This window comes from Panthera leo, chromosome B4, assembly GCF_018350215.1.
Source record: "Panthera leo isolate Ple1 chromosome B4, P.leo_Ple1_pat1.1, whole genome shotgun sequence".
In the NCBI taxonomy this organism is placed as follows: domain Eukaryota; kingdom Metazoa; phylum Chordata; class Mammalia; order Carnivora; family Felidae; genus Panthera; species Panthera leo.
In genome coordinates, this window is record NC_056685.1 from 24,387,705 (window position 1) to 24,414,896 (window position 27,192).

The window sequence follows — 27,192 nt, forward strand, 5'->3', positions numbered from 1 at the left end:
CAAAAGTTCTTAACAAAATTTTAGTAAAAAGATCATTTCAACAAACACAGAAAAAGCATTTGACAAAATCCATCATCCACTCCTAATAAGAACTCTCAGCAAAGTGCCTTTAGAAGGCAACTTCTTCAATCTCATAAAGCACATTTCTGGAATAGCTACAGACTATAATCATAAAAGTAAAAAAATGAATGATTTCCACTAAGATAAAAACAAGACAACAGTGTCCACTTTCACTACTCCTATCCAACATTTTCTTGAAGCTTCAAACTAGAGCAGTAGGTAAAAAAAAAAAAAAAATGGGGGGGGGGAGGGCTGGGGAGGGGAGGGGAGGAGAGGAGAGGAGAGGAGAGGATGGGAGAAATTAAAGGGAAGACGTAAAACTAAAACTGTATTTACAGATAACATAATCCTCTGTAAAGAAACTATAACGGATCTATACAATCGCGACTGTAACTATTAAGTGACTTTAACAAGGATACAAAGTAAATATACAAATGTCAAATGTACTTCTGTACATACGAGCAAAAAAATGATCAAGCTAAGAGTATAAAAATAATACCACCTACAATAGCATAAAAATATGATACACTTTGGAATAAATGTGACCAAAGATGAACAAGGCTTAAAATACTAAAGTCTACAGAAACCACACAAAGAGATGTTTAACATCATTAATAATCACTAGGGAAATGGAAACTAAAACCTCAGTATTAGAATGGCTAAAACACCTATGAGAATAACTAAAACTAAAAAGACTGACCATAGCAAGTGCTGGTGAGGATATGAGGCAACTACTGAAACTCACCTACAGTGTTGGTAGAAAGATGAAATGGTATAATAATTTTGGAAACAATTCAGGTATAAATTTGGTTATAAAGTTAAACATCTACTACCATGTTACCTAGCCATTCCACTCAAGACATATTTAATTTACTCAAAAGAAATAAAAATATATGGCCATATAAAGACTTGTACACAAATGTTCACAAAAGTTTTACTTGTAATAGGCAAACCCAAAAACAATCCAGATATTAATCAACATGTGAATGGATAAAACAAAATGTGAAACAATGAAGCAGTACCCAGCAAAAAAAAAGAAGTGAACTATTTTTACATACAACATGGATGAATCTCAAAATAATTATGCTGAACGACTCCAGACAAAAAAAACAATATGTATCATATAATTCCATTTATATAAAATTCTAGAAAATGTAAACTAATCCACAGTGACAGAAAGCCTGAGGACAGGGGACAGAAAGGTGGGATAACAAAGAAGTATGAAAAAAAGGGGGTGGGAGGTGTTCATTACCTTGAATGTGTTGATGGTCTCTTGGGTAATATGTATACGAAAATTTATAAAATTGTATGCTTTAATTATGTACAATTTATTTAACTTCAAAAAAAAGGCTTTTACAGTAAGTTAACTGGCAATGGTCACACAACAGTGTGAATACACTTAATGCCACTGAACTCTACACTAAAAAATGGTCAAAATGGTAAATTTTATATTATGTATATGTTATCACAAAAAAAAAGTGGGTTTACTGAATTCAAAGCTGAAGCCAGAAGTGATAATAACTACAGTTAGTAAGATAAGTAAGGAATTCGTATTTCCAGGCTATCTACTTCTTTGACTATGCTGCTTCTATTCTGCCAGCTGATTAAATGTGAATTTAAAGCCTTTTATAAGTTCTTACCTGTGAGATATGATTGATGGAAGACTCCATTCTCCGAAGCTGAGAGGCTTGGATATCCAGCAACTGGAGTACATTGTTGGCCAATGCATTTATTTGATAAGCAACACTAGCTAGGGATTGGGTTGTGTAGGCTTTGGTCTCTTCTAAAGCTTTTCTCTTATCTGCAGCCTGAAAATAAGAACAAAAACAATCGATACTTATTTAAGGTTTATATTCATTAAACATATATGCTATAGAAAAAGAGAGTTATAATTATATTTTTTAATAGAAAGGCTCAATTGAATCAAAAAACTTATCAGAGCAGTCTGATGATAGTTGCAGAACACTGGCAAGGCCATGGCAGAAATCCCTGTCAGGTGGGACCCACTGTCTCCTGAGCAGCCAATCCACTGAGGCACCTGGGTGGCACAGTCGGTTAAGCATCCAACTTCGGCTCAAGGCAGGGTCTGAATTTGAGCCACACTTTGGGCTCGCTGCTGTCAGCATGGAGCCCCCTTTGGATCCTCTGTCTCCCTCTCTCTGCCCTCAATCCCACTCACGTGCACACACTCTCAAAAATAAACATTAAAAAAGAATTTTTTTAAGGAGTCACCAAGTGACTGTCATCAGAGGTACACATTACAGCCCTTCAACCACCAATTTATCACATTACATCTTCAGAACCTTCTGCCAGCCCCAAGCTCCCAACTCACTGTTGACAGTTTGGCTAAACTAGAATAATGCTTGTTGCCTCAGCATCCATTTTGTGTGGCTAAAGTGGCCTACAGGGGCCTTGAATTGACACTAGCTCCTCCACAAGTGGATGCCCCAGACAACAGCCCTCAGGGTCAAAAGTAAATTTAAGTTCCTGATATAATTCCCCAAACCCACCTTGGGATAAACAATCTCTCCTGTCTCCTACTTCTTCCCCTTTTGTGCCTTTCGATAAGACCGCCTCGGAACTTATCAAAATCCTGCTGTTTTGGGTTTTAATTAACTAATCCAGACTTAGCCTGGAAACCCCAACGCATTCTGCCGAGGACCCTAATAAAGGGATGTGCCTCAAGTCCTGCTGCTCACTCGCTGTATATACCCTGCACTGAACTTCTCCCTGTGTCTCCTGGAGGCATCATACTGTGTACACCCAGGACTTGTGAATAATAAACTACTCTATTTCACTTTCCCTTGCAGTCCTTTGTTGAACCTTAGCTCACCAACCAGGGTCTCTACTTAACAAATGTTAACATTTTGGGATGGGTGATGTATGGAAACCAATTTGACAACAAATTTCATATATTGAAAAAACAAAAACAAAAAACAAATGTTAACAAAAAATCCAAACACCTACCAACAATGATACAAACTAAATCCATTAACCAACATCAGAATTCCAACCTCCCTGTTATCCATTATGACCATGTCTCTTCTCTCCACAAAAACCACTGTGAATCTTATAACAATCCTTTACCCACCTGTTCTTCCCAAACTCCTGTACATAACTCAGAGTCTGGTGGTGAGAAAAGTTCAGAGACAAAGTTCACAGAGCTAAGTTCAAAGACAAGTGATGATAAACTCTTTGTAGCAAGGTGGGGGCAGCAACTTAGATCACAAACAAAGCATAAATATCATTAATATATACTCTAAATATTATAAAAAGGTCAAGAATCAATTTAAAAAACAAATCTAACAGTTCACCAAAAAGGCAATATAACCACTTTTAACCATTTGAAAAGACATTCAACTGCATTCACTATAAAAAAGTAATGCAAATGCAAACCAATGTGATACACTATTTCTCACCTACTCATCTGTCGAACATGCAAAGGTCTGACAAGGTACTCTGCAAAGCTGTGCAGAAAGATTCTGATACAGAGCAAAATTACGTATCAATTTTCTTTTTTCTACCCCAGTAATCTCATTTTAGGAATCCATCTCAAAGAATCACTGGCAAAAATATATTATACAGTTATTCATATTGGCACTATCTGTAATAGTAAAAGACTAACTCACAAACTGTGAGATCATGACCTAAGCTCAAATCAAGAGTCACACGCTTAACTGACTGAGCCACCCAAGTGCCCCAATCATTCTTAAAATGAGATTTATCCTTAAGACAAAAATAACTGAAAGAGAAAAGAAACCCTGAAACTGTTTTCAATCATTTTATTGCTGATGATAGTGTGGGAATTATTAACCTGAGACTGTTATTTGTGTAGTGTGAGATGAAGCAAGTCATTACATGTTTATGTCATTGAGAAGTGAGATTTTGGCATGGTTCACAAGACTCTTGATGTAAGAAGAACAAGGTTTAAGAAAAAAAATAAAAAAAAAAAAACAAACAAGGTTCTGGATTTAAATTGAAACCATCAGTCCAAACTGAATTTGTATTTTATCATATCACATATCAATATCCTACCTCTGTCCAAAGAAATGGCCTAATTGTAAAACATGGTGACTATAGTTGGTAACACCGTATTATATGACTGAAATTTGGTAAAAAAGTAGAACTTAAATGTTCTCACACACACATACACACACACACACAAAGACAAATATGTTAGGTGACAGATATGTTCATTAGATATGAAGAATCCTCCTCAATGCATATGTACATCAAACTATCATGATATACACTTTAAATATATTACAATTTTATATGTCAATTATACCTACATAAAGGTGGGGGGGGGGGATAAGAAAAGGCCTAAAAATAACTGTCTAACAGCCATGGAACACTACTTATTACTCAGATTATGATCTCTAATACCACTTCCCACTGCAAGGAATCTAGACTCTTAGCCAACAACAAGTCTAGGACATGAAATGTACAAGATGCACTATGTGTATTGCAAGGCATGTGAAAGCCACCAAGGCTCTAGGGTCATGCCAAAAGGACTCAAAAATCAGGTGGAATAGGGGTGCCTCGGTGGCTCAGTCAGTTAAGCATCCGACTTCAGCTCAGGTCATGATCTCACAGTCCGTAAGTTCAAGCCCTGCATCAGGCTCTGTGCTGACAGCTCAGAGCCTGGAGCCTGCTTCAGATTCTGTGTCTCCCTCTCTCTGTGCCCCTCCCCTGCTCATGCTCTGTCTCTCTCTGTCTCAAAAATAAATAAAAACATTGAGAAAAAAAAAAAAAAAAGAATCAGGTGGAATAAGCTGCCACAGGCCACAGATGATACAATGTAAATATCAATGAAGATAATAACTTCGATGGAATGAAACACATGAAATGCTTAAATATGAGTTTTTAACAATATTAAAATTTTTATTTTTAAATTTTTTTAAGTAATCTCTATGTCTAACATGGAGCTCAAAATCACAACCCCAGATCAAGAGTCTCATGTTCCTCAAGGGCAAATTGAGCCTGCCAGGTGCCCCTAAAAATTTTTTTTAAAAAGGTCATTGCCCAGTTTGGGAGGATGTTAGGGACCATCTTAGGAGGGGAGGAACGCGTCAGCTTTATTAAAATATGAAATGCATACGATTGAAAATTTTTAAGTATACACTTCAGTGTGTTTTGACAAATGTGTACACAGTTTTTGCCTGTTCTAGAGTGTTTGCCTGTTCTAGAGTTTCATATAAATGGAATCAAAAGTATATATAGTCTTTTGTGTGTGGCTTCTTGAAATGCATCCTTGGTACTGCTAAGCAGTATTCCATTGTACAGATTTACCGTGATGTGTTTACTCATCAGCTGATGTGTTTATACATCAGCTGATGATGGTTTGTTTCTAGTTTGGGGGTACTATGACTAAAACCGCTATAAATATTTGAGTCCAAGTCTTTGTTGTGGACATGTTTTCATTCCTCCTGGGTAATACCTAGGCAATACCTAAGAGTAGAACTGCTAAGTCCACAGTAAATGAAGTTTCTGTTTAACATTATGAGAAACTGCTAAGCTATTTTCCAAAGTAGCAGTACTATTTCGTATTCCCACCAGCAATATATGTGAGTTCTAGTTTCTCCACATCCTTGACAACACTTGGTACGGTCAGTCTTTTTGAATTTTACTAGGGGTTTTAATTTCAACTTCCCTATTAAGTGATGATGATGAGCATCTTATCAAATACTTGTATACTATCCATTTCTTTGATAAAGTGTTCAAATCTTTGCCACTTTTAACTGGTTTTTTATTATTACTGAGTTGCATATGTATATAGATATATGCGTGTGCGTGGCAAAATATATATACTGAATACAAGTCTTTTATCAGATATATTTTACAAATATTTCTTCTAGACACGTAGCCTGCCTTTTCATTATTTTAATAGTCTTTCAAAGAAAAAAAATGTTTTTCTTTTGATGAAGCCTAATTTACCAATTTTTTCTCTTATATTTCATGATTTTTATGCCCTATTTTTAAAAATCTCTGCCAACCCCAAGGTCACTGAGATTTTCCCCATATTTTCCTCCAGAAATGGAGGAAAGAAGTTTTATAATTTTTGCCCTTACATTTGATAGAGCTATGGTCTATTTCATATTAACTTTCTGCATGAGGTGTAAATTAGGGTAATAATCAAAATCATTTTCTTATATATAGATATCCCAATTGCTCCAGCATCATTTGTTGAAAAGATCACCCTTTTCTTCAATGAATTGTCTTGGCACTTACTCAAAAATCAACTGACTACATATATGTGGGTCTACTTCTGGGCTCTCTTTTGGGTTCCACTGTAATACCTGTTGATCCTCATCTAGTACTATACTGTATTGATTACTAGAATTTTAATAACTCTAGAAGACAGGTACTAAAGTCCCCCACATCTGTTTTCCTTTTTCAAGACTGTTGTGGATACTTCTTTTTTTTAGGAAATTTTTTTAACATTTATTTATTATTGAGAGACAGAGAGACACAGAGCATGAGCAAGAGAGGGGCAGAGAGAGAAGGAGACACAGAATCCAAAGCAGGCTCCAGGCTCCAAGCTATCAGCACAGAGCCCGACGCGGGGCTCGAACTCACAAACGGGGAGATCATGACCTGAGCCGAAGTCGGATGCTTAACCAACTGAGCCACCCAGGCACCCCATGTTTTGGATATTTCTAAGTCTTTTGCACTTTCATGTCAATTTTAGAATCACTTTATCAATTTCCACAAAAGAGTCCACTAAAAACTTGACAGGGATTATAATGAATCTAGAAATCAACTTGGAGAAAACTGCCATCTTAACAACACTGCATCTTCCAGCTGTAAACACAATAACCCTCCCCTACTATATAGGTCTTCTAAAAAAAAAAAAACATCACAGGGAGAATTTAAAGTGTTTGTATACTAACTGCAAACATTTTGTTAAATTTATCCTTATGTACTTCATACTTTTTTTTTTTAATGTTTATTTATTTTGAGAGAGAAAGCTGGGGAGGGGCACAGAGAGAGGGAGAGAGAATCCCAAACAAGCTCCACACACACTGTGGAGCCCAACATGGGGCTCAAACCCACAAACTGTGAGATCATGACCTGAGTCAAAATCAAGAGTCAGACACCGAACCAACTGAGCCACCGAGGCACCCCATGTATTTCATACTTTTTGATGCTATCATGAATGATACTGTTTTTATCATTTCAATTGCCAATTATTCATTGCAAGCTTATGGAAATACAATTGATTTTTTAATATTGACCTTGTATTGTAATCCTGCAACATTGCTAAATTCATTTATTTGCTGCGGTTGCTTTTTTGTAGATTTCTTAGGCTATTGTACATAGACAATCACAAAAGGTGATTTTACTTCTTACTTCCCAATCTGTGTATCTTCTTTTTTTTTGCTCTACTGCACTGGCTTTTGGGGCAACTGACCTTTATAAAGATATATGCCCTTTATGAATCTAAGGAAGTACTTTCAATTCTTAGTATGTTTAAAACTAGGCAGATTTCATCTTGAATGATACTTTTCAGTTATCCACTGAATTCTAGAGTTTCATGTGCCTTTTGTTTTGTTTTTAGTATACAAGTTGCACACTTTTCTTTCACAAGCATCAAAGAGACTACTAGCTTTGCACTATCCTCCCTTCCTCCAGAGCACATAATTATACTTCATTTCCCAGCTTCCCTAATTGCATAGTCATAAAACTAAATATTGCAATGCAATGGTAACAGAAATGGGTGTTTCTTCCAGGCCTACACAGAGAAACCTCTCATGCACATTCCAATGCAACTGTTAAAAGTAAAATGTAGTCCCTATCAAAACAACAGAGTTGTGTTTAATGGAAACTATTTTATACTGCTTCCATCTTTAAATTTAAAATAATTAGGGGCGCCTGGGTGGCTCAGTCGGTTAAGCGTCCGACTCCGGCTCAGGTCATGATCTCGCGGTCTATGAGTTCGAGCCCCACATCGGGCTCTGTGCTGACAGCTCAGAGCCTGGAGCCTGTTTCAGATTCTGTGTCTCCCTCTCTCTCTGCCCCTCCCCTGTTCACACTCTGTCTCTCTCTGTCTCAAAAATAAATAAACGTTAAAAATAAATAAATAAATAAATTTAAAATAATTAAAATTAAGGGAAATTTAAAAATTCATTTTTTCCAACTAGCCACACTTTAAAGTGCTCAATACCTACATGTGGGTTGCCACGACTTCATTGAAGACACAGGTCAAGTTAGTTAATTTCCTCTATAGACCACTGAATTTAAAAGCAATATCTGCACCAGAATTGTTGTTGTTGCTTATTTCAGGCTTGTAAGTTTAGTATCCAATAAGCTGGTCTCTGCTGTTCTTTTATTATACTTTACCTGCATCACTACCAACAGCTTTAGTACATTCCAAGTATCAAAACAAAATGGATTATAAACTAGAAGACAAACAGCCAGAATTTCTCCAAAGAACTAAAACAGACATTGTTAATTACATATAGCTGTCTTCTCTGCAAAATCTAAAAACTCTTAACTAATCACTCTAGAAGTTGACATGTGACATGAAACCCATTTTGCCATCCCTGTCTTATGCCACTGATGAAGTCTGCTTAAAATGGAAATAAACATGTTCAGCTTTAAAAGAAAAAGTTAATTACTTAAAAGAGCTAAACTCAAAATAAACAATGTAGCTAAGAACTAAACAGGAAATTCCTTAGATAACTGAATTTTATGACCAGCCCATACATAAAACTAGCTCTCTTCTTCCTTCCTTGTCTACCTGTGGAAACCAAGCTTTAGTGAGTCAGGATCTGCTAGTTGGAGCAAAGAACATTTTCAAGTGATATCTATACCTGTAAGTCCCGCAAGGTGACCACATAGGCAAAGTAATTTCTTTTTTTCACTCCCTAAAGTGGAAATTACCATCTATAAGCAAACTCTCTCATATCCATAAGTTTACCTTTAACCATATTTCCTCTCCCTCATTTTCTCAACCTTCATCTAGTACCACAACAAAAATCTTTCTCCCTCTCTTTATCTCAAGTAAATACTTGAATCCTAAAAGGCACAGAACGTTGTCATGACTATGCTTAAAACAAATGCACTCTAAATGAAAAATGCTATATAGTTTTTGAATTTTTGCCTGTTTTTATCAGAAAAATACTAAAAAAGAGAGAAAAATATGAATGAAAAATTGTATCATGGTCCCATCATTCAAATAGACCATGTTAACATTTTAGTGTATTTTTTTTCAAGTCTCTCAGTATGTGTTTGTATGCAAGAATGTAAAATCTGACATTATACCCTTCAGTCCTGCTTTTTCGTTAAATGATGTACTGTGGACATTTCTCCATGGCCTATTCTTCCTGAGCATCTTTTCAAAGAAAAAAAAAAAAAAATGTGCAACTGCTTCATGGTTATGGCAGTAGCCTGTTTGTTGCCTACTTGCCTCATTTTAAATCCTCTAATATTAAGCTGATTTTAATCAGAGCATCAACATATTGAGCCCTGTGAAAAAAACAAATTTGAATCCAATTTCTTCTAAATGATCAAACAAGAGATAGCATCATTTAGTAGTTGTAGGCATTCAGAGGAAAACATGTACAGTTAATTATGAATACCTCCTACTGCTCCCGAGTAACAGTTAATATACATACAAGTAGAAAGAACAATGATAACCCCATTTGCCTGCCCTTCAATTTCAGTATCATATTTAGTTTTATAAATTCACATTTTACATGGTTTTATAATGCCCGCAAAAATTTATATCTGAAATACATGAAAAATTAATGTTTACTTATTTTTTAAATGAACTCAGAACTCTTTCCTTAGAAAGAATCTTAAAAATTGGGGAGCCTGGATGGCTCAGTCAGGTGTCTGACTTAGGCTCGGTCATGATCTCACAGTTCACGGGTTCAAGCCCCACGTCAAGCTATGTGCTAACAGCTCAGAGCCTGGAGCCTGCTTCGAATTCTGTGTCTCCCCCTCTCTCTGCCCCTCCCCTGCTTGCGCTCTGTCTCTCTCTCCCTCTCTCTCAAAAATAAACGTTAAAAAAACAAAATTTAAAGAAAGTATCTTAAAAATTAAGTATCTATTGGGGCGCCTGGGTGGCTCAGTCGGTTAAGCGGCCGACTTGGGCTCAGGTCACGATCTCTCGATCCGTGAGTTCGAGCCCCGCGTCGGGCTATGTGCTGACAGCTCAGAGCCTGGAGCCTGCTTCAGATTCTGTGTCTCCCTCTCTCTGACCCTCCCCTGTTCATGCTCTGTCTCTCCCTGTCTCAAAAATAAATAAAAACATTTTAAAAAATTTAAAAAAAAAAAAAAATTAAGTATCTATTAAATAGACATTTTTAATCATATGAAATAAGCACCAAAACACCAATACTGTCATTTTGTTCTAGCTCTGCCCTTAAATCTGTTTACTTCACACACTAGGCACCACTCATTTATTAATTACATATTTATTTTACAATTTTAATAAAACTAATCATTTTCTTCCAACTCTTCATAGTAACATATTAGCTGTACAATTAAGTTCCAAATACAAACCAGTAAGCTAACGTTCAAAGTGCCATTCTAGGGGCACCTGGGCAACTCAGTTGGTTAAGCATCTCTTAACTTTGGTTCAGGTCATGATCTCCTGGTTCGTGGGTTTGAGCCCTGTATTGGGCTCTACAATGATGGTGCAGAACCTGCTTGGGATTCTCTCTCTCACCTTCTCTCTCTGCCCCTTTCCTGCTGGTTTGTTCTCCCTCACTCTCTGTCTCAAATTAAATAAACATGTAAAAAAAAATTTTTTTAAGTACCATTCTAGGGGCACCTGGGTGCCTCAGTCAGGTAAGCATCAGACTCTTGATTTTGGCTCTGGTCATTATCTCACAGTTTGTGAGTTCGAGCCCCATGTCAGGCTCTGTCCTGGGAGGTGAGCCTGCTTGGGATTCATTCTCTCTCTCCCTCTCTCTGCCCCTCCCCTGGCTCATGCTCTCAAAATAAATAAACATTAAAAAAAAAAAAAAGTGCCATTCTGAGGTAGGGCCCTACTTCGTTAAAAGATGTACTATACGGGGGTGCCTAGGTGGCTCAGTCAGTTAAGCGTCCCACTTCAGCTCAGGTCATGATCTCACAGTTTGTGAGTTTAAGCTCCATGTCAGGCTCTGTGTTGACAGCTCAGAGTCTGGAGCCTGCTTCAGATTCTGTGTCTCCCTCTATCACTGCCCCTGCCCCGCTTACATTGTCTCTCTCAAAAATGAATAAACATTTAAAAAATTAAAAATAATAATAAATAAATGTTAAATAAAATAAATCTTATATGGAAAACAGAGCCTATATACCTAAGCACATATGCTATAGAATGCTATAAATAACATTTCAAAATAATAATATGACTTGAATTAAAACATTCCCTTTCTCACTTTGAAACCTTCCTGAAAGTCTGCCAAGAGGACTTGAAAATAATTTGCTTTCTCTGAAAAGCAATAATTTCTCTCTGCCCTAACTGCAAGTGGCTTAATGACCTACTTATTAGGTAACAAACAGGGGAGGTCTCATGTGCATCAAAAGTTTTCTGCCATCTTGCTTTTGTGTCTATACCTTTTCTCCCCCCTTTCTAGAAATGTAATCACGTCATTTCTTTTAATAACTTTTCTTTTTCTTTTTTTCTTTTAAAAACTTTTAACTCTCTTTTTTTTTTTTTTAATTTTTTTTCATTTATTTATTTTTAAGAGACAGAGAGAGACACAGCACAGGTGGGGGAGGGGCAGAGAGAGAATGAGACACAGAATCTGAAGCAGACTCCAGGCTCTGAGCCATCAGCGAAGAGCCCGACGTGGGGCTTGAACTCACAAACTGTGAGATCATGACCTGAGCCAAAGTCGGTCGCTCAACCGACTGAGCCACCCAGGTGCCCCAACTCTCTTCTAATCCAAACCTCCCAGAAACTTTTCCAAAGTCTGTATTTTTCCCCACAGAATATTTTAAATGGTTTAAATAAGGTTTTTCCCAATTAGTTAATGGAAGCAATTTCATGACAATCCATTAAAAAATAACCTAAATCTACATAAAAAAATACTCTATTTCAATGATTCCAACAAACCAGATAGTGTTAGATGCACCATTTTTACCTAATGACTGAGAAAAAAAATGCCAATTAAATTGTGTCAGAGTGCTTTCTTTAGAAGAATTATATTTATAGAAAATGCTTTTTCAGATTTATTTAGATGGTCTCTCTTAATCATAAAGAAAGTAATAAAATCTGCTAGAAAATTCATGTTCAAAGTTATCCAAATTCCAAGAACAAAAAAAACCTCTTATCTTTTGTATGATCCAAGCTCTAACCAGATTTTACAACTATTGTCATGTCTATTTAGTTTCCTTAAAACTCAAACAACCTTAACCCTTCGACCCTGATCGTTTTTCATGTTAAAGACATAGATATTTTAAAAATCCAGGAGTGCCTGGGTGGCTCAATAGGTTAAGCATCCAACTCTTGACTTTGGCTCAAGTCGTGATCTCACAGTTCATAGGTTTGAGCCCTGCATGCGGCTCCATGCTGACAATGCAGAGCCTGCTCAGGATTCCCTCTCTCCCACTCTCTAAGTAAACAAACAAACAAACTTGAAAACAAAAAAATCCAGACCAGGTGTCTTAAGAAAGTCCGACAAACTGGATTTGTCTGATTATTTCCTTATAACTATATTCTGATTAAGCAAAGTGGCAAGAATACTATATAGGTGATGCTGTGAACTTCCCACTGCGGGTAACACAATATATTTTAAGATAAGGCTCTACCATTATTTCCAGAATTTTCTTCCAAGCTGCTGACACTAATTCTGCAAATTTTGATACTAGTACTATCTTAATCCTACCAGAAGCTGTTGCCCCCCTGCCAAAACTTTCTTAAAGCAAAACCCAGGACTCTACTCTTTTAAGGACTCAAATGGTCCTTAATGATTTAACAGGTTTCAATAAACTGGTTAAACCACCAGCAAAAACAACCAAGTTCACACAAGTACAGACAATGACTAGTGCTCTACCAGCTTTTTAACTGTAAAATGCATCCCAATTTCAGAAAAGGTTAAAATGTGGGGGTGAGGAGGAAGTTTCTTAGAATTGATCAAATACAGTATATAAGGAACACTTCTTGGTCTAAGGGCCCTCCAAAAAAAAAAAAAACACAAGTATGGTAATACTAATAGGAAAAACTTAAGACGTGAGTTTTATATATCACAAAGTACACAAAACAAAACATCTATTTTGCTGAAGGCCAACCTAAGGTTTGATTGGTTTGAGACCTAAGAAACTTTCCAGTAAATTTTATAATCATTTTGTGGAAAGGATGAGGGGGAAAAAGAGCACATGGACTAAATGTTGGTTCACCACTGACAAACAAACCTCGTAAGCATGGAGTCATGGGGATTAAGGTATGCATATATTCAATACCCAGCTAGCGTTGAAAGGATATAATTTTCTCCAACACAGTTCCCATTCTAACAAAAGTGAAAACTACATAAAACAAACTCTACCAGGTTATGGCAAATATCCAGCAAAAAGAACAAATTGTTTGCCTAACAATTCAGGTTGAAATCTAGCTATTGTAAGCCTTAGCACAGATCCTCCTACCACCTCCCACTGAAGCAACTGCTAAGAGACCTATGAGCTTCCAACAAAATCTAGAGGAAGTCTCTGTGCCTATCACACAGTTCTGATGGTCAAGGAATGAAAGCTGTGGCACACTCATCTTTAATAGAAGAGGTAATACAATCAACAGCTAGTATACTCTATATAAAATTCAAAATTCAACCCTAATAATATAGAATATATTTTTAGGGGCACTTGGGTGGCTTAATCATTTGAGAGTTTGACTTCTGATTTTGGCTCAGGTCATGATCTCACAGTTTGTGAGATCGAGCCCGACATGGGGCTCCCCACTGAGCATAGAACCTGCTTAAGATTCTCTATCCTCCCTCTCTCTCTGCCTCTCTCCCACATGCACTGGTGCACTATCTCCCTCTCCTTCTCTCAAAATAAACAAACTTAGAGGAAAAAAAACAAAAGATTGTTTTTAAACCTTCACAAGTTAATTTATATCCCCAGGGCATTTCCAATAACTAAATATTCAGACTCTGAAATTTTAAGTTTTGCCGTAATGACAGCCTAAGTCAGTGACATTTATCCCAGACTAATTCCTATATATACTACAAAACTTGTATTGTAAAAAACAGACTTAATGCAAAACCTGTAAAAACCCAGCTTGCAAAAAAGCAACTACATTTAAAAAAAACTTTTTTTAACATTTATTTAGTTTTGAGAGACCAAGAGAGAGAGCACAAACGAGGGAAGGACAGAGAGAGAGACACACACAGAATCCGAAGCAGGCTCCAGGCTCTCTGCTGTCAGCACAGAACCCAACATGGTGCTTAACTCACAAGCCGTGAGATCATGACCTGAGCTGAAGTTGGGACACTTAGCCGACTGAGCCACCCAGGCGCCCCTAAAAGAGCAACTACATTTAAACACAGAATTAGTTACACATAATTAGTTTAAGTATTATTGACAGAATATATTTCATACTTAGTCTGAGACACTAGCCTCCTTCCACTAACTCCTTCCATGTTAACTAATTATCTTCTCACATGATCTTCTTTCTTCTTAAAAGAACTGAAATCAGAGGGGAGGTGAGTGGGGGGGATGGGTTAAATAGGTGATGGAGATTAAGGAGTGAATTTGTGATGAGCACCGGATGTTGTATGGAAGTGCTGAATCACTATATTGTACACCTGAAACTAAGATTACATTGTACGTTAACCAACCAGATTTTTTTTTAATGTTTATTTTTTGAGAGAAAGACAGAGTGCGGAGGTGGGGGAGGAGAAGAGAGAGAGACACAGAATCAGAAGCAGGCCCCAGGCCCCGAGCTGTCAGCAAAGAGCCCAACACGAGGCTTTAACTCACAAACCGTGAGATCACGACCTGAGCCAAAGTCGAATGCTTAACTGACTGAGCCACTCAGGCACCTCTGGAATTGTTTTCAATGTTTATTAATTTTGAGAGAGAGACAGCAAGGGTGCATGGGGGAGGGGCAGAGAGAGAGAATCCCAAGCAAAATCCCATCCAACTGCTAACTGGAATTTAAATAAAATTTACATTTAAATAAAAACTTAAAAAAAAAAGAAACTCAAAGAGCCATCATGATCAAGAGTGTAGGCTGGGCAAGTACTTTCACATACTGCTAGAGGGTGCAATTAGACAAGTATAACATTTCTCTAAAATGCATATATTCTTGGGGCGCCTAGGTGGCTCAAGACTCTTGATCTCAACTCAGGTCTTAATCTCGGGGTTGTGAGTTCAAGCGCTACATTGGGGTCCTCACTGGGCGTGAAGCCTAATTTAAAAATAAAATAAAAATATAAATAAAATGCATATATTCTTCACTTCCAGAAATTTACCCAAAAGAAATAAAAGGTCAAGTGCCAATGAGACTCCTGTGTGGCTTAGTTAACTGTCTGACTTCAGCTCAGGTCATGATCTCACAGTTCATGGGTTCAGGCCCCACACTGAGGTCTCTGCTGCCCACTTTGGATCCCCTGTCTCCCTCTCTCTGTCCTTCCCCCACTCGTGCTCTGTCTCTCAAAAATAAACATAAAAGAAATTTAAAACAAGGTCAAGTGCCAAAACAAAAAACCGTATGTTCAAGGATGTCCACACCACCTTTGTTTATAACAGTGAAAAAAGAAAAAATAGAAATAATCTAAATGCCCAATGACAAGTGATAAAAAAAAAATTCATATACTAGAATGCCATGTAGTCAATAAATGTGATAGATGCTTACCAACAAGTAGTGTGTATTAAGACAGGATTCAAACTGGGAAGCAGGGCCACTAAGACTTAGAGAATAAGAAATTAATTACAGGGGTGCCTTGGGTGGCTCAGTTGGGTACGCATACAACTCTTGATTTCAGCTTGGGTCAAGATCTCACAAGTTCATGCTGTTCAGGATGGAGCTGGCTTGGGATTCTCTCTTTTCCCCTCCCCTGCTTGTGCGCTCTCACACACGTGCTCGCTCGCTCTCTCTCTCTCTCTCTCAAAATAAATAAATAAACTTAAAAAAAGAAATTAATTATAGAATTTTATGTTATACAATTTATAGGGATAGTTGGGGAGGCTGAGATAGTCCACAAGGCAAGTGGGAGGATCACAGAGTCATCAATTTGAGAAGCCAACCACACCCAGCTGCAGAAATGGGACTGCAAAAGAAATGCTCCTGGGGAGATCTGGGAACCTATGCTTCTGTAGGTCTCGTATCGGGTGAGGGGCCTGAAGCCACTGTTGACCAAACTGTCAGTAACCAGGAAAAAGAGCTAGATGCGGAACAAAGGAGACCAAGGTCAAGCTGGAACCCAACAACACCTCTGTGCCTCTTAAATACATCTAACCAGAGAAACCTTTAGAAGTTAATGAATGCTGTTTACATAAAGTCTCTTCTGGCCAATTCTAACCCACAACCATACAGGGAAGGAATCATACTATAGAACCAGCTTAAGTAAACTGACATAGCACAAACCACCACAGTACCCTCTATCAATATGGTATGTGTACCAACCTCTTTCACTGTATTTAAATCCTAAATAAAGACAATAGCAAAAACATGCTTCAGTCTAACATAATACAACCATCCGCATACAACCAAAAAGATGCTATCTTCCTAAAAGAGAATACAAAGTCTACTTTCTCTTTGAGTAATGTTGATTCCTTTTGTAACTGGCTTCGTCGTATTTCCCCTTTGATATCTTATAACTTAAATACTCAAACACTAGGTTAACCACTTAACCTAGTATTTAACTTAGCATTAACTAAGAACCTAGTATTAACCTAGTATTTAACTTCGCATTAAGTAAGTATAACCTAGTATTAACTTAGGCTAACACACCTTAAGTTAAATACAGGAGAACTGGGGAGAGAGGAGAAAAAGAATTAACTATATATACACAAATATTAAGGTATAGATAGAACAAATATTCATAAATACTAGAGTTTTCATTCTATAACTGATCATGAGGTCATAGCTGGCATTTATAATTTTCTTCTACTGTCTACTACATATTCCATTTATCCTCAGCAATCATCTCATCTGGTTGTTGCTCCTTGGCTGGTGACTCAAACCACTGCCATTAACAGCCCTGCCTGTATTCAATTGCTTTCATATTCTGTTAACTTTTATCATAGGTCATGGAAGTACTAAGGCACTCCAGATGATCTACTGCATTCCTCACATAGTCCTCTTCACCCTCACTGTGTAGCAGCAACTCAATTTCCACTTGGGAGTCAGGCTCAATCACCCTAACCAATCCAGTAATCTTTTGCTTTGCCTATCAATTCACTGGCATGAAAAAGCTGAAGTGGCCAGGTGTTCAACTTCTAGTTCAACAGGACCAATACTGCTTTTCCCAGTAAAAGCATTCCTCTCTTTGGGAATAAGAACTCTAAACTAGTATACCCCAGAGTTCTGAGAAAGGAAGCAAAAATTTTGCTAGGGGTAATAGTGAAAGGACTTCATTCACTTTTTGTCAACCTCTTGATTCTCTAACTATGAACTCTGGCTACCAAAGAAATACCACCACACACTGGTGGCTGATTCAGAGACTGGAACCACATCTTAGAGAACATTACCCCAGAACTGCAAAGAACTGCCACCAGCTGGTGAAGTGAGTTTTCAAAGAACACTGCACTGTTGTATCAATTCAGCTGTTTCAAGGTAGTGGAGAACACGGTAAGATCATAAATCCATGAGCATGAGCCCAATGCCACATTTCACCTGCTATAAAATGAGTTGACTGGTCAAAAGTAAGTGATAAGAAATACCAGAGGAATGATGCTATCTCAGGGATTCAGTGTCAGCTCTCTCCAACTGGCAAGCTAGTCATTCAGCAGCAGTGGCAGCCAGGTTGGTCTTGGTGAATGGAAGTCCATATTGCTAAGCATATACACAACCTCCAGCCTGCCACCCTGACATCATTTTCATGAGCCCACTGAGCAAGGATAAAGGTGGCTGGGGAAAGAGACTAGAATCCAGAGGTTACACATGGTCCACTTGATTACAGAGACCCTTCTCTGTTGAGGTTACTCTTTGATGGGCATTCACAATGAACACAAATATTACCTGATACCCACTGAGAAGCACATCTATATACCTATTCCGCATACTTCCAATTATGTTCTTTCCAGGTCCATAATGAATAAGCCCAACAACTGCTACTGCCATGAGTCAGAGTGGATCTACATCTCTAACCATCTCTTTCCAAGCAAAAAGTTCCATTGCATTGCTCAAAGTTCCATTCATCAGGAGAATTTCCCTTCACCACTCCCCTTCTGGGTCACCCCTGAGTGTGGCTACAGTGTCATAAATATCCATCTTCAGGTGGTACCAGCATATGATGTAAAACCATCTGTAAATTCAGCTCAAGATTTTTCTTCTTCAGAACAGAAGGCCTCTGGAAATGGATGGTGCAGCACAGTGGGAACAGCTGGGTGGTGGAGGTAAACAGGTCAACGGTGCCTGGGACTCCCTCACAGACCTGCTTCATGTCTTCCTTCAGGTGGGGAGCCTGACACGACAGTGGCTGTATGTACCGACTCCGTGTCCAACTTCTAAATGCCAACCAGACTGTCCTACATAAATTCTCTGCTATGACTGTTCCCATCCAGCAGTGGAACAACAATGTCTGCTTTCAGGTCACCCACATGTTCTCTAACATCAAGATGGGCATCCACTTTGTGTCCTTCGAACACTGGGGCCAGGACACGCAGTTCTGGGCTGGTCACTATGGAGCTCACGTGACCAACTCCAGTGTGGTTGTGCAGGCCCACTGGTCTTAGTCAAGGGCTATCCTTGCAACAACCTGACTGATGCCTTCCAGGACCTGGGACTATTGGCAAGGACTTCTCACTAACCAAGGGCATGTACATCCTGACATCCTGGATACTCCAGAATCCATTTGAGGGTCCTGCTGGGCCCCCTCTTCAGGTTCTGCAAACTACTAGATCGACCATCAGATCTACCTACTGCTGTTGTAGGGCATCAGATCTACCTACTGCTGTTGGTAGGGCAGTCCTTCAGATCTACCTACTGCTGTTGTAGGGCAGTCCTTCCCCTGTTGGGGCAGGGGGGATGACACAGGTGAGCACCCAGGAATGCTGGTCCTGGAGAGGGCTCTTCACCTTCACCCCAGAGGTCCTCTGATTCAACCGCAGTCCCCCTCTACCCTTGTCTCCTCTTGTTTCTGCTTCAGGGGTTTTATTGGTCCCTTTTGGGAACTCCCCTCCCTTCATCTCTGAAGTAGAATCTTGTCCTTATAGCTGGGAAAATTCCAGCCACCTTGGGTGGCACACTTAACCTCCTAAAGCTTCAGGGCTGGGACCAGATCTCGCAATTGAAAGTCAACGAGTTCAAAAAATGTTTGGAGATCCTCAAGGACCCCTGTGATTGTGTGGTGTATAAAATTATTTTTTACTTTGAGGGGCGCCTGGGTGACTCAGTCAGTTAAGCATCCGACTTTGGCTCAGGTCATGATCTCACGGTTTGTGAGTTCGAGCCCCACGTCGGGCTCCATGCTGATAGTTCAGAGCCTGGAGCCTGTTCCCCCCTCTCTCTGTCCCTCCATGCTCATGCTCTGTCTCTCTCTGTCTCTCAATAATAAATAAACGCTAAAAAAATTTGTTTTAATTATATTTTACTTTGAAATGTTTCATGAACATTGGGAGAATAATATATCAGCAACAGCTATCTGCCAGTCATATGTAATAAATTTATTATTTTGCAAAAAAAAAAAAAAAAGATTTTCTTCTTCAATCAACTGAAACTCCTCATGAGACCATAGGTACAGGTTAAGAGTGAAGAAGCAAAGATGCTGGGGTATGAACCACAAGAAAAGGTGTATATTTGGTAAAAAGCTAGTAACAAATAATTATGTACCTGTTTTTTTTTTTTTTAAAGAAATGTGTATATTTATACACACTCAACAATATACCAATATATTAATATATCAATATGTTAGTAGTTATCCTTCAGTAAGGAGATATGGGTGATTTTTAATATTCTTTGTATTTTTTTCTGTATCCAATTTTTTCAATGATCATTACTTCAATAATCAGAAAGAAATTACTATTTTTACTTAGAGAATTTTTCTTATATAATCTTAATGGAAAAAAAAACAGACTATGTATCTGTGTATATAGTGTGACCTAATTTTGTTTGGTATAATTAAATATACAAACTAACCCACCAGATATTGAGAGGGGATACATCATCATGTTAACAGTTAGATTATAAACGATTTGTGCTTTCATCTTTATTCTTTTGTGGAATTTCCAAATGTTCTATAATAGCCATGTAACATTTTTACTGCAACCAGCTTGCAAACAGCAGGAAACTAAAACTAATGCTAATAATACCTCACTACCACCCCACCAAATAGGAGAACAGAAAGAACTTGAATCCTTGATACTACTAAGTTAAAGAATTAACCAACCCTGGGACAATCCTACCTTGGAATTTCTTGTGATATAAAATAATAAATGTTCCACATTGTTTAAGCCTGAGTTGTTCATTACCTACAGCCAAATGCATCCTTAAAGATTAAATTTTTATATGGGAGAGGGGCAGAGTAAGTTCCCAAAACAGGTTTTGGTTAAACTTGAAAGTAACAACTTTAATACTCCTAGTCATATAGACAAAAAATCTATTAGGGTAACTCCCAAATTACCAAAGCCATTTTCTAAACTAGTCCACTAATTTATGGCTGATTGTGTTACTCATTAAATGTTATCTGAGAAATCAGTCTAGCTTGCCCTTCCCACAAGGCAATCATATTTTAATATGTATCAGTCTGCTCAGGCTGCCATAACAAAATGTTGAATGGCTTCAACAACAGAAATTTATTTTCTTACAGCTCTAGAGGCTAGAAAATCCAAGATCAGCCTTCTGTTTCTGGTGAGAGCATTCTTCCTGGCTTACAGAGGACCAATTTTTCATTATGTCCTCACATGGTGGAAAGAGACTGATCTCTGGTGTCTCTTCCTCTTTTAAAAGGAACCCAGTTCAGGGGCGCCTGGGTGGCTCAGTCGGTTAAGCGGTCGACTTCGGCTCAGGTCATGATCTCACGGTTTGTGAGTTTGAGCCCCGTGTCAGGCTCTGTGCTGACAGCTCAGAGCCTGAAGCCTGCTTCAGATTCTGTGTCTCCCTCTCTCTGACCCTCCCCCGTTCATGCTCTGTCTCTGTCTCAAAAATAAATAAACGTTAAAAAAAAATTTTTTTTTAATAAAAATAAAAATAAAAGGAACCCAGTTCTATCAGAGCTACACCCTATGATCTCATTTAATCCTAATCACCTCCTTGAAGGCCCTATCTCCAATACAGTCACAAGCGGGGTGAGGGTTGGGGCTTCAACATATAAATTTGGGGTAAGGGCCCATAATCCAATTCCTCAAATATCAGAAAACAGAGCTAACTTACAAATACCCAAAATAGACTTTTTTTAAGTTTATTTATTTTGAGAGAAAGAAGGGGAGAGCACGTGCAAAAGCTGGAGAGAGGCAGAGAGAGAAGGGGGAGAGAGAGAATCCCAAGCAGGCTCCACACTATCAGCACAGAGCCGGACACTGGGCACAAACCCATGAACTGTGAGATCATAACCTGAGCCAAAATCATGAGTTGGACACTTAACCAAATGAGCCACCCCAGGAGCTCCCAACATATACTCTTGATAATAATACTATTAGCAGCTATATATTTATGCTCCAAAGCATTTTCACACAATCAACTAAGCAGACTCCCTGGTTTCAAAGACAAGGACACTATATAAAGCTCAGAGATATTAATTTGTCCAAAGATCCTCTAACTAGTAAATGGAGGAGCTAGGACTAGAACCCAGGTCTGCATCTTAGTCCAATGGTCTTTACACATCTCTCACTCTTCTCATATGTACTTAAGGGACTGAAATTTTATTTAGCCTAATGTTCGGAACAAGCGAAGCAGCTTGAGGGTCAGAAAGAAGGGCAAAGAGCAAAAGACAGAGTTCAAAGCAGAATGTAACAAGCAACAAGAACATTAGCTTGGAAGTGAGCAAGCTTCAGTATTCATACTCAAATAAATGTGACTCTGTTAGGAAATTACTTAAGGACTATAATGCAGGCCCAATGGGGAAATAAACCACAAGACTAGAAAAAACCTACAGGCCCTTGAGGAATTTGGAATTCATCCTGAGGCTAAGGGATCCACTGAAGGATTTTCAAGAAGAAAAGGCATGAACTAGTTTTTGGTTTTAGAAAGAGCACTTCAGCTGCAGTTTTATAAAGCAGATTGGGAAAATGAAGAGAAGACAAGAATCGAGACCGGAATTCTATTGTATTAATACTCTGTACCACATGCAAGAAAGGAATTTTTATGTTAAATATCCCACTTACAGTAACTTACAATGAGGAAAAAGAAACTTAGTGATGTTAAGTAATCTGCCCAAAGTACCACTGCTAGGAAGGAACAGAACCACTATATCTCCAAAAGTCATGGTCTTCCACTATACCATCTGCCTCCCAGTCTATAATTCTGTAATTCTAACAGTGAATAAAATACAATTCTAATGTGTCAGAGTGAAACTACTAACGTAGTTCCTCTAAGATAAACCACTCCAAGTCATCATTAACTAATTTATATACCAAATGAATTCTAATTAACTGAAAGAGAATACAGTGAGAAAGTTGACTTTCTTAGGGTAGCTGAGAATGTTTTTGATCTACAAAACAATGCTGTGTATAGAGGTTCTATAAATGAGAGAAACAAAAATTAAACATTTTACACTTTTCTAAGTTATTCCTCACTGGGCTAAAGGAACAAATTCACATCTTCAATTCATACTCAAATGTGACTCTGTTAGGAAATTACTTCAGGACTATAATGCATCGTTTTGCCAACTACTAGGTAAGGTGGTAGTTAATACTGTCACAATCAGTACCACCCTTAATTAACTGACTCGTACTTAACAAAGTACTTCTGCTTTAAAAAAAAAAAAAAAAAAAAAAACAAGGTTCTATAAATACCAACAAAAGTACCTTGTCCTACCATTGACTCTGCCTATTTGCTCACTTATACCAGCTTACAATAGTCTCACAGAATCAGTCTTGGCCGTCTCCATCCTAGTGATTCATTAACCACATTTTCCAAACGAAAAATCAGGACCAGTATGACACTATCTAACAACCTATATTTACTGGGATTTCTTAATCTGTAATATAAAAGTATGAGATCTATACAAGTATAAGAATCAATTAATAAATCTTTACTGAAATCAACTAAATTTTCTAAGTTACAGCCATGCCAAAAAAAAAAACAGATGTAGAATCATTCGTGTAGCTATTCCAAAAAATCTGAGATATGAACAGAGGGATGTTCTATTCAACATTATAAAATAGAAAAAGGCCATTATAAAACAGAAAAAGACAAAAGAGGAAGAAATACTTTATTAATAAATTACCACATGCTGAATCCAAACCAAATAATTTAACCAATTAGAACTCTAAATGCCAATTAAGAGGATACAATAGCATTAAAAGGAAAGCTACGTAACAAAATATGTTCAAGATCTAATATGGAGAAAACTATAAAACTCTGATGTAAAAAATCAAAGAACTAAAAAATGGAGATATTTCATGATCACGAAGAAGGAGACTCAGTATTGCCAAGATGTCATTTATTCCCAACTTGACCTATTCAATGCAATACCAATCAAAATCTTAGCAAGTTATTTTGTGACTACTGACAGATTCTAAAGTTTACATGGAAAGGTGATATCAGCAAGACAGCCAAAAAAGATATTCCCCAACATATCCACCTTCAGTCACAACAATCTAGCATCCATCTACAAACAAAAGTGCCTTTGTGGGAGCTATGAGATCCAGAGAAGAGACTGTAAAACCCTAGTGCAGTCCAAGAGTGAGGAGAGCTGTTCTAAGAAGACAGGCCAGCACCCAGGCAGCTGACTTGAATGTCTTGGCTACAGACTCAGAAGCAGCTCCTTAACAGAGGAGTGACTTAGTTACAGCCCCATCTGGCTCTGGTTCAGACACTAGCGCCATATGCCAAGAGACCTGGAAGGACCCTCACCCACCCAGGCATCAGGTAACAGACATACAGACAAATGGTCCTGGATGTGGACCCTAAAGTGGCCGATGCCAGCTCCAGCTTCTCAGAACTGCAGTCTATGAGCCCTTGAAGAGCACGAATTTAGACAATTGCTCACAGATGAGAGAACCTTTGTGGAAGTCCAAGAGTCCATTAGAAAAGATCCTGCACACCACTGGGGAAAAAAAAAAAAAATCTGAGAGAAGAGGAACAGTTTGACTTTACCCATGTTACCCTTCCTCCAAGACAGTTCCAGCACAGCTCAGTGCCAAGAGAGCCCTTCTCAGGCAATGATTTCTCCTCTGCAGTCAACTTGAGAGTGTATGAGCGAGTACCTGACTTCCCCAGATGTGTGACACTCCCAAAGAAGTCCATTTCTTTCTTGCCCCACCCAGAAAACTAAGCCATGAGCTGCATAACTAGGGGGGTAGTGGGCAGCTAGCAGACCAGCAGCCAGATCTCAGAACAGAAGGCCCAACCTTGAGCTGCTGGGGACACACTGCCAAACTAGCCCACAGGCATCACTGGTGCCCCACATGCCTGACCCACACACACCCCCACCTCATAACTGGCTCTCTGTCAGCATACCTGACAATGGTGAAAGTGAGCTTTTCCAGAAGGCTGGTGAGCACACACAGAAAGTCAGCCCAAATCACCAGGCCTGCAATACATCATTAACATGAGCATGTAAGCACCACCTATGGGAAAGCCAAGTAGGCCTTCAGTACCTAGCATGGCACTTTGTAGAATCAAAAACAAACACAGAAGCTTAAGAATTCTGCCACAAAGAGAGGCAAATTTAGAGCAGGCATAGCCACAGCAGATTGGTAAAGGTCTCAGAATTCCTAGCAGAGCTGACAGAAGACAGTTCTGTCCTGAAGTCAATCAGTAAAAACAAGAGGGGGTGACTGCTATTTGAAATGTGAAGACAACACAAGAATTCAAGGAACATGAAAATTCAAGGAAAAGATACCATCAAAGGCTCACAATAATTTTCCAGTAAACAACCCCCAAGATATTAAGTTCTATGATTTACCAGATAAAGAATTCAAAATAGGGGCACCTGGGTGACTCAGTCAGTTAAGCTTCCGACTCTTCAGCTCAGATCATGATCTTGCAGTTCGTGGGTTCGAGCCCCATGATGGGCTCTGTACTGATAGTGAGGAGCCTGCTTGGGATTCTCTCTCTCTCCCTTCCTCAATGCACCACCCCCAACTCATGCTCACTCTCTTTCTCTCTCAAGGTAAAGAAATAAACTTTAAAAAAAAAAAAAAGAAAAGAATTCAAAATAGCTGTTCCAGGAAGTACAATGAGCTACAACAAAGATAATTTAACAAAATCAGCAAAAATATACAAACAAAATGAGAAGTTTAGCGGAGACAAATCAAAACAAAGAAACAGAAATTCCAAAGCTAAAGAATACAATGAATAAAATAGAAAATGCAGTGGAAACAATCAACAGAAACATGGATCAATCAGAAGAAAGAATCTGTGAAGTAGAAAACAGGAATCCAGTCACTGGAGAACAGAGAAAAAGCCAATGTAACTCTAGGATAGCATAAAAAGAAACAATTTGTGACTACTGTAGTTCTACAAGAAGAGATGTCCTAAATTAGGAAGGCAGAAAACTTTTTTTTTTTTTTTTTTAATTTTGAGAGAGAGCATGTGTAAGCAGAGGAGAGGGGCTGAAGGAGATAATCTTTTTTTTAATCTTTTTTTTTTTAATTTACTTATTTATTTTGAGAGAGAGAGCACATGCAGGTAGGAAAGGAGCAGTGAGAGGAAGGAGAGAGAATTTCAAGCAGGCTCTGCACTGTCAGCACACAGCCAAATGTGGGGGTTGAACTCACAAACCATGAGATCATGAACTGAGCTAAAATCAAGAGTCGGCCCTGTGGGGCACCTGGGTGGCTCAGGTGGTTAAGCGTCAGGCCTCAGCTCAGGTCATGATTTCAAGCCTCCTCCCCACCCTCACCAGGCTCCGTGCTGATAGCTCAGAGCCTGGAGCCTGCTTCAGATTCTGTCTCTCCGTCTGTTTTACCACTCCCCTGCTTATGTTCGCGCTCTCTCTCTCTCTCTCTCTCAAAAATAAATAAACATTAAAAAAAAATTTTAATACATATATATATATATATATATATATATGGAACTCCTACAACTCAACAGCAAGCAAGCATGCAAGCAAATAAATGAATAAATAACAGAGAGGACCTGAAGAGCTTCCCAAAGAAGACATACAAATGGCCAACAGGTACATGAAAAGATGCTCAACATCACTAATCACCAGAAAAATGCAAGTCAGGGGTGCCTGGCTACCTCAGTCAGAAGAGCATGAGACTTGATCTCAGAGTCTGTTTGTGACATTTTATTGGTCATGAGTTCAAGTCCCACACCAGGCATAGAGCTTGCTTAAAACAAAATTTTCTTTAAAAAAAAAAAAAAAAAAAAGAACAAAAAAGGCAGGGAATACCTTAAGAAATAAAAATGCAAATCAAAACTATAATGAGATATCACTTCACATCTGTCAGGATGGCTATCATCAAAAAGAAAAGACATAACAAGTGTTGGTGAGGATGTGGAGGAAAGGGAAACCTTGTGCTTAGTGGGTAGGATGTAAACTGGTGCAGTCACATGGAAGACAGTAAGGAGTTTCCTGAAAAAAATAAAAACAGAACTACTATATGATCCAGAAATCCCATTTTTAGATACATTTCCAAAGGAAATGAAACCAGGATCTTGAAGAGATACTTGCACTCCTATATTCACTGCAGTATTATTCCTAATAGCCAAGGTATAGAAACAAACTAAAGTGTCCATCTACAGATGAATAAAAATGTAGCACATACACAAACACCCACAGAGAAATATTTTCAGCCATGAAAAATAGGAAATCCTGCCATTTGTGACAAAGTAGAATCAAAAAAAGCCAAACTCAAAGAAACAGAGAGTTTATGGCAGTTGCCAAGGGTGGTGATGGGAGAAATGGGGAGATGCTGATGAAG

The 27,192-nt window shown here is 38.4% G+C and overlaps 1 protein-coding gene across 8 annotated transcripts in view; it reads right to left on the reverse strand.

Moving 5' to 3' along the window:
* Window positions 1-27,192, reverse strand: part of ABI1 (abl interactor 1) — a 128,813-nt gene that overhangs the window by 75,428 nt on the left and 26,193 nt on the right. For all 8 annotated transcript variants that reach the window (XM_042945165.1, XM_042945166.1, XM_042945159.1 and 5 more), the window contains exon 2: window positions 1,701-1,868. In XM_042945165.1, coding sequence (XP_042801099.1) covers window positions 1,701-1,868 — 168 coding nt within the window. The remainder of the gene's footprint in view (window positions 1-1,700; window positions 1,869-27,192) is intronic.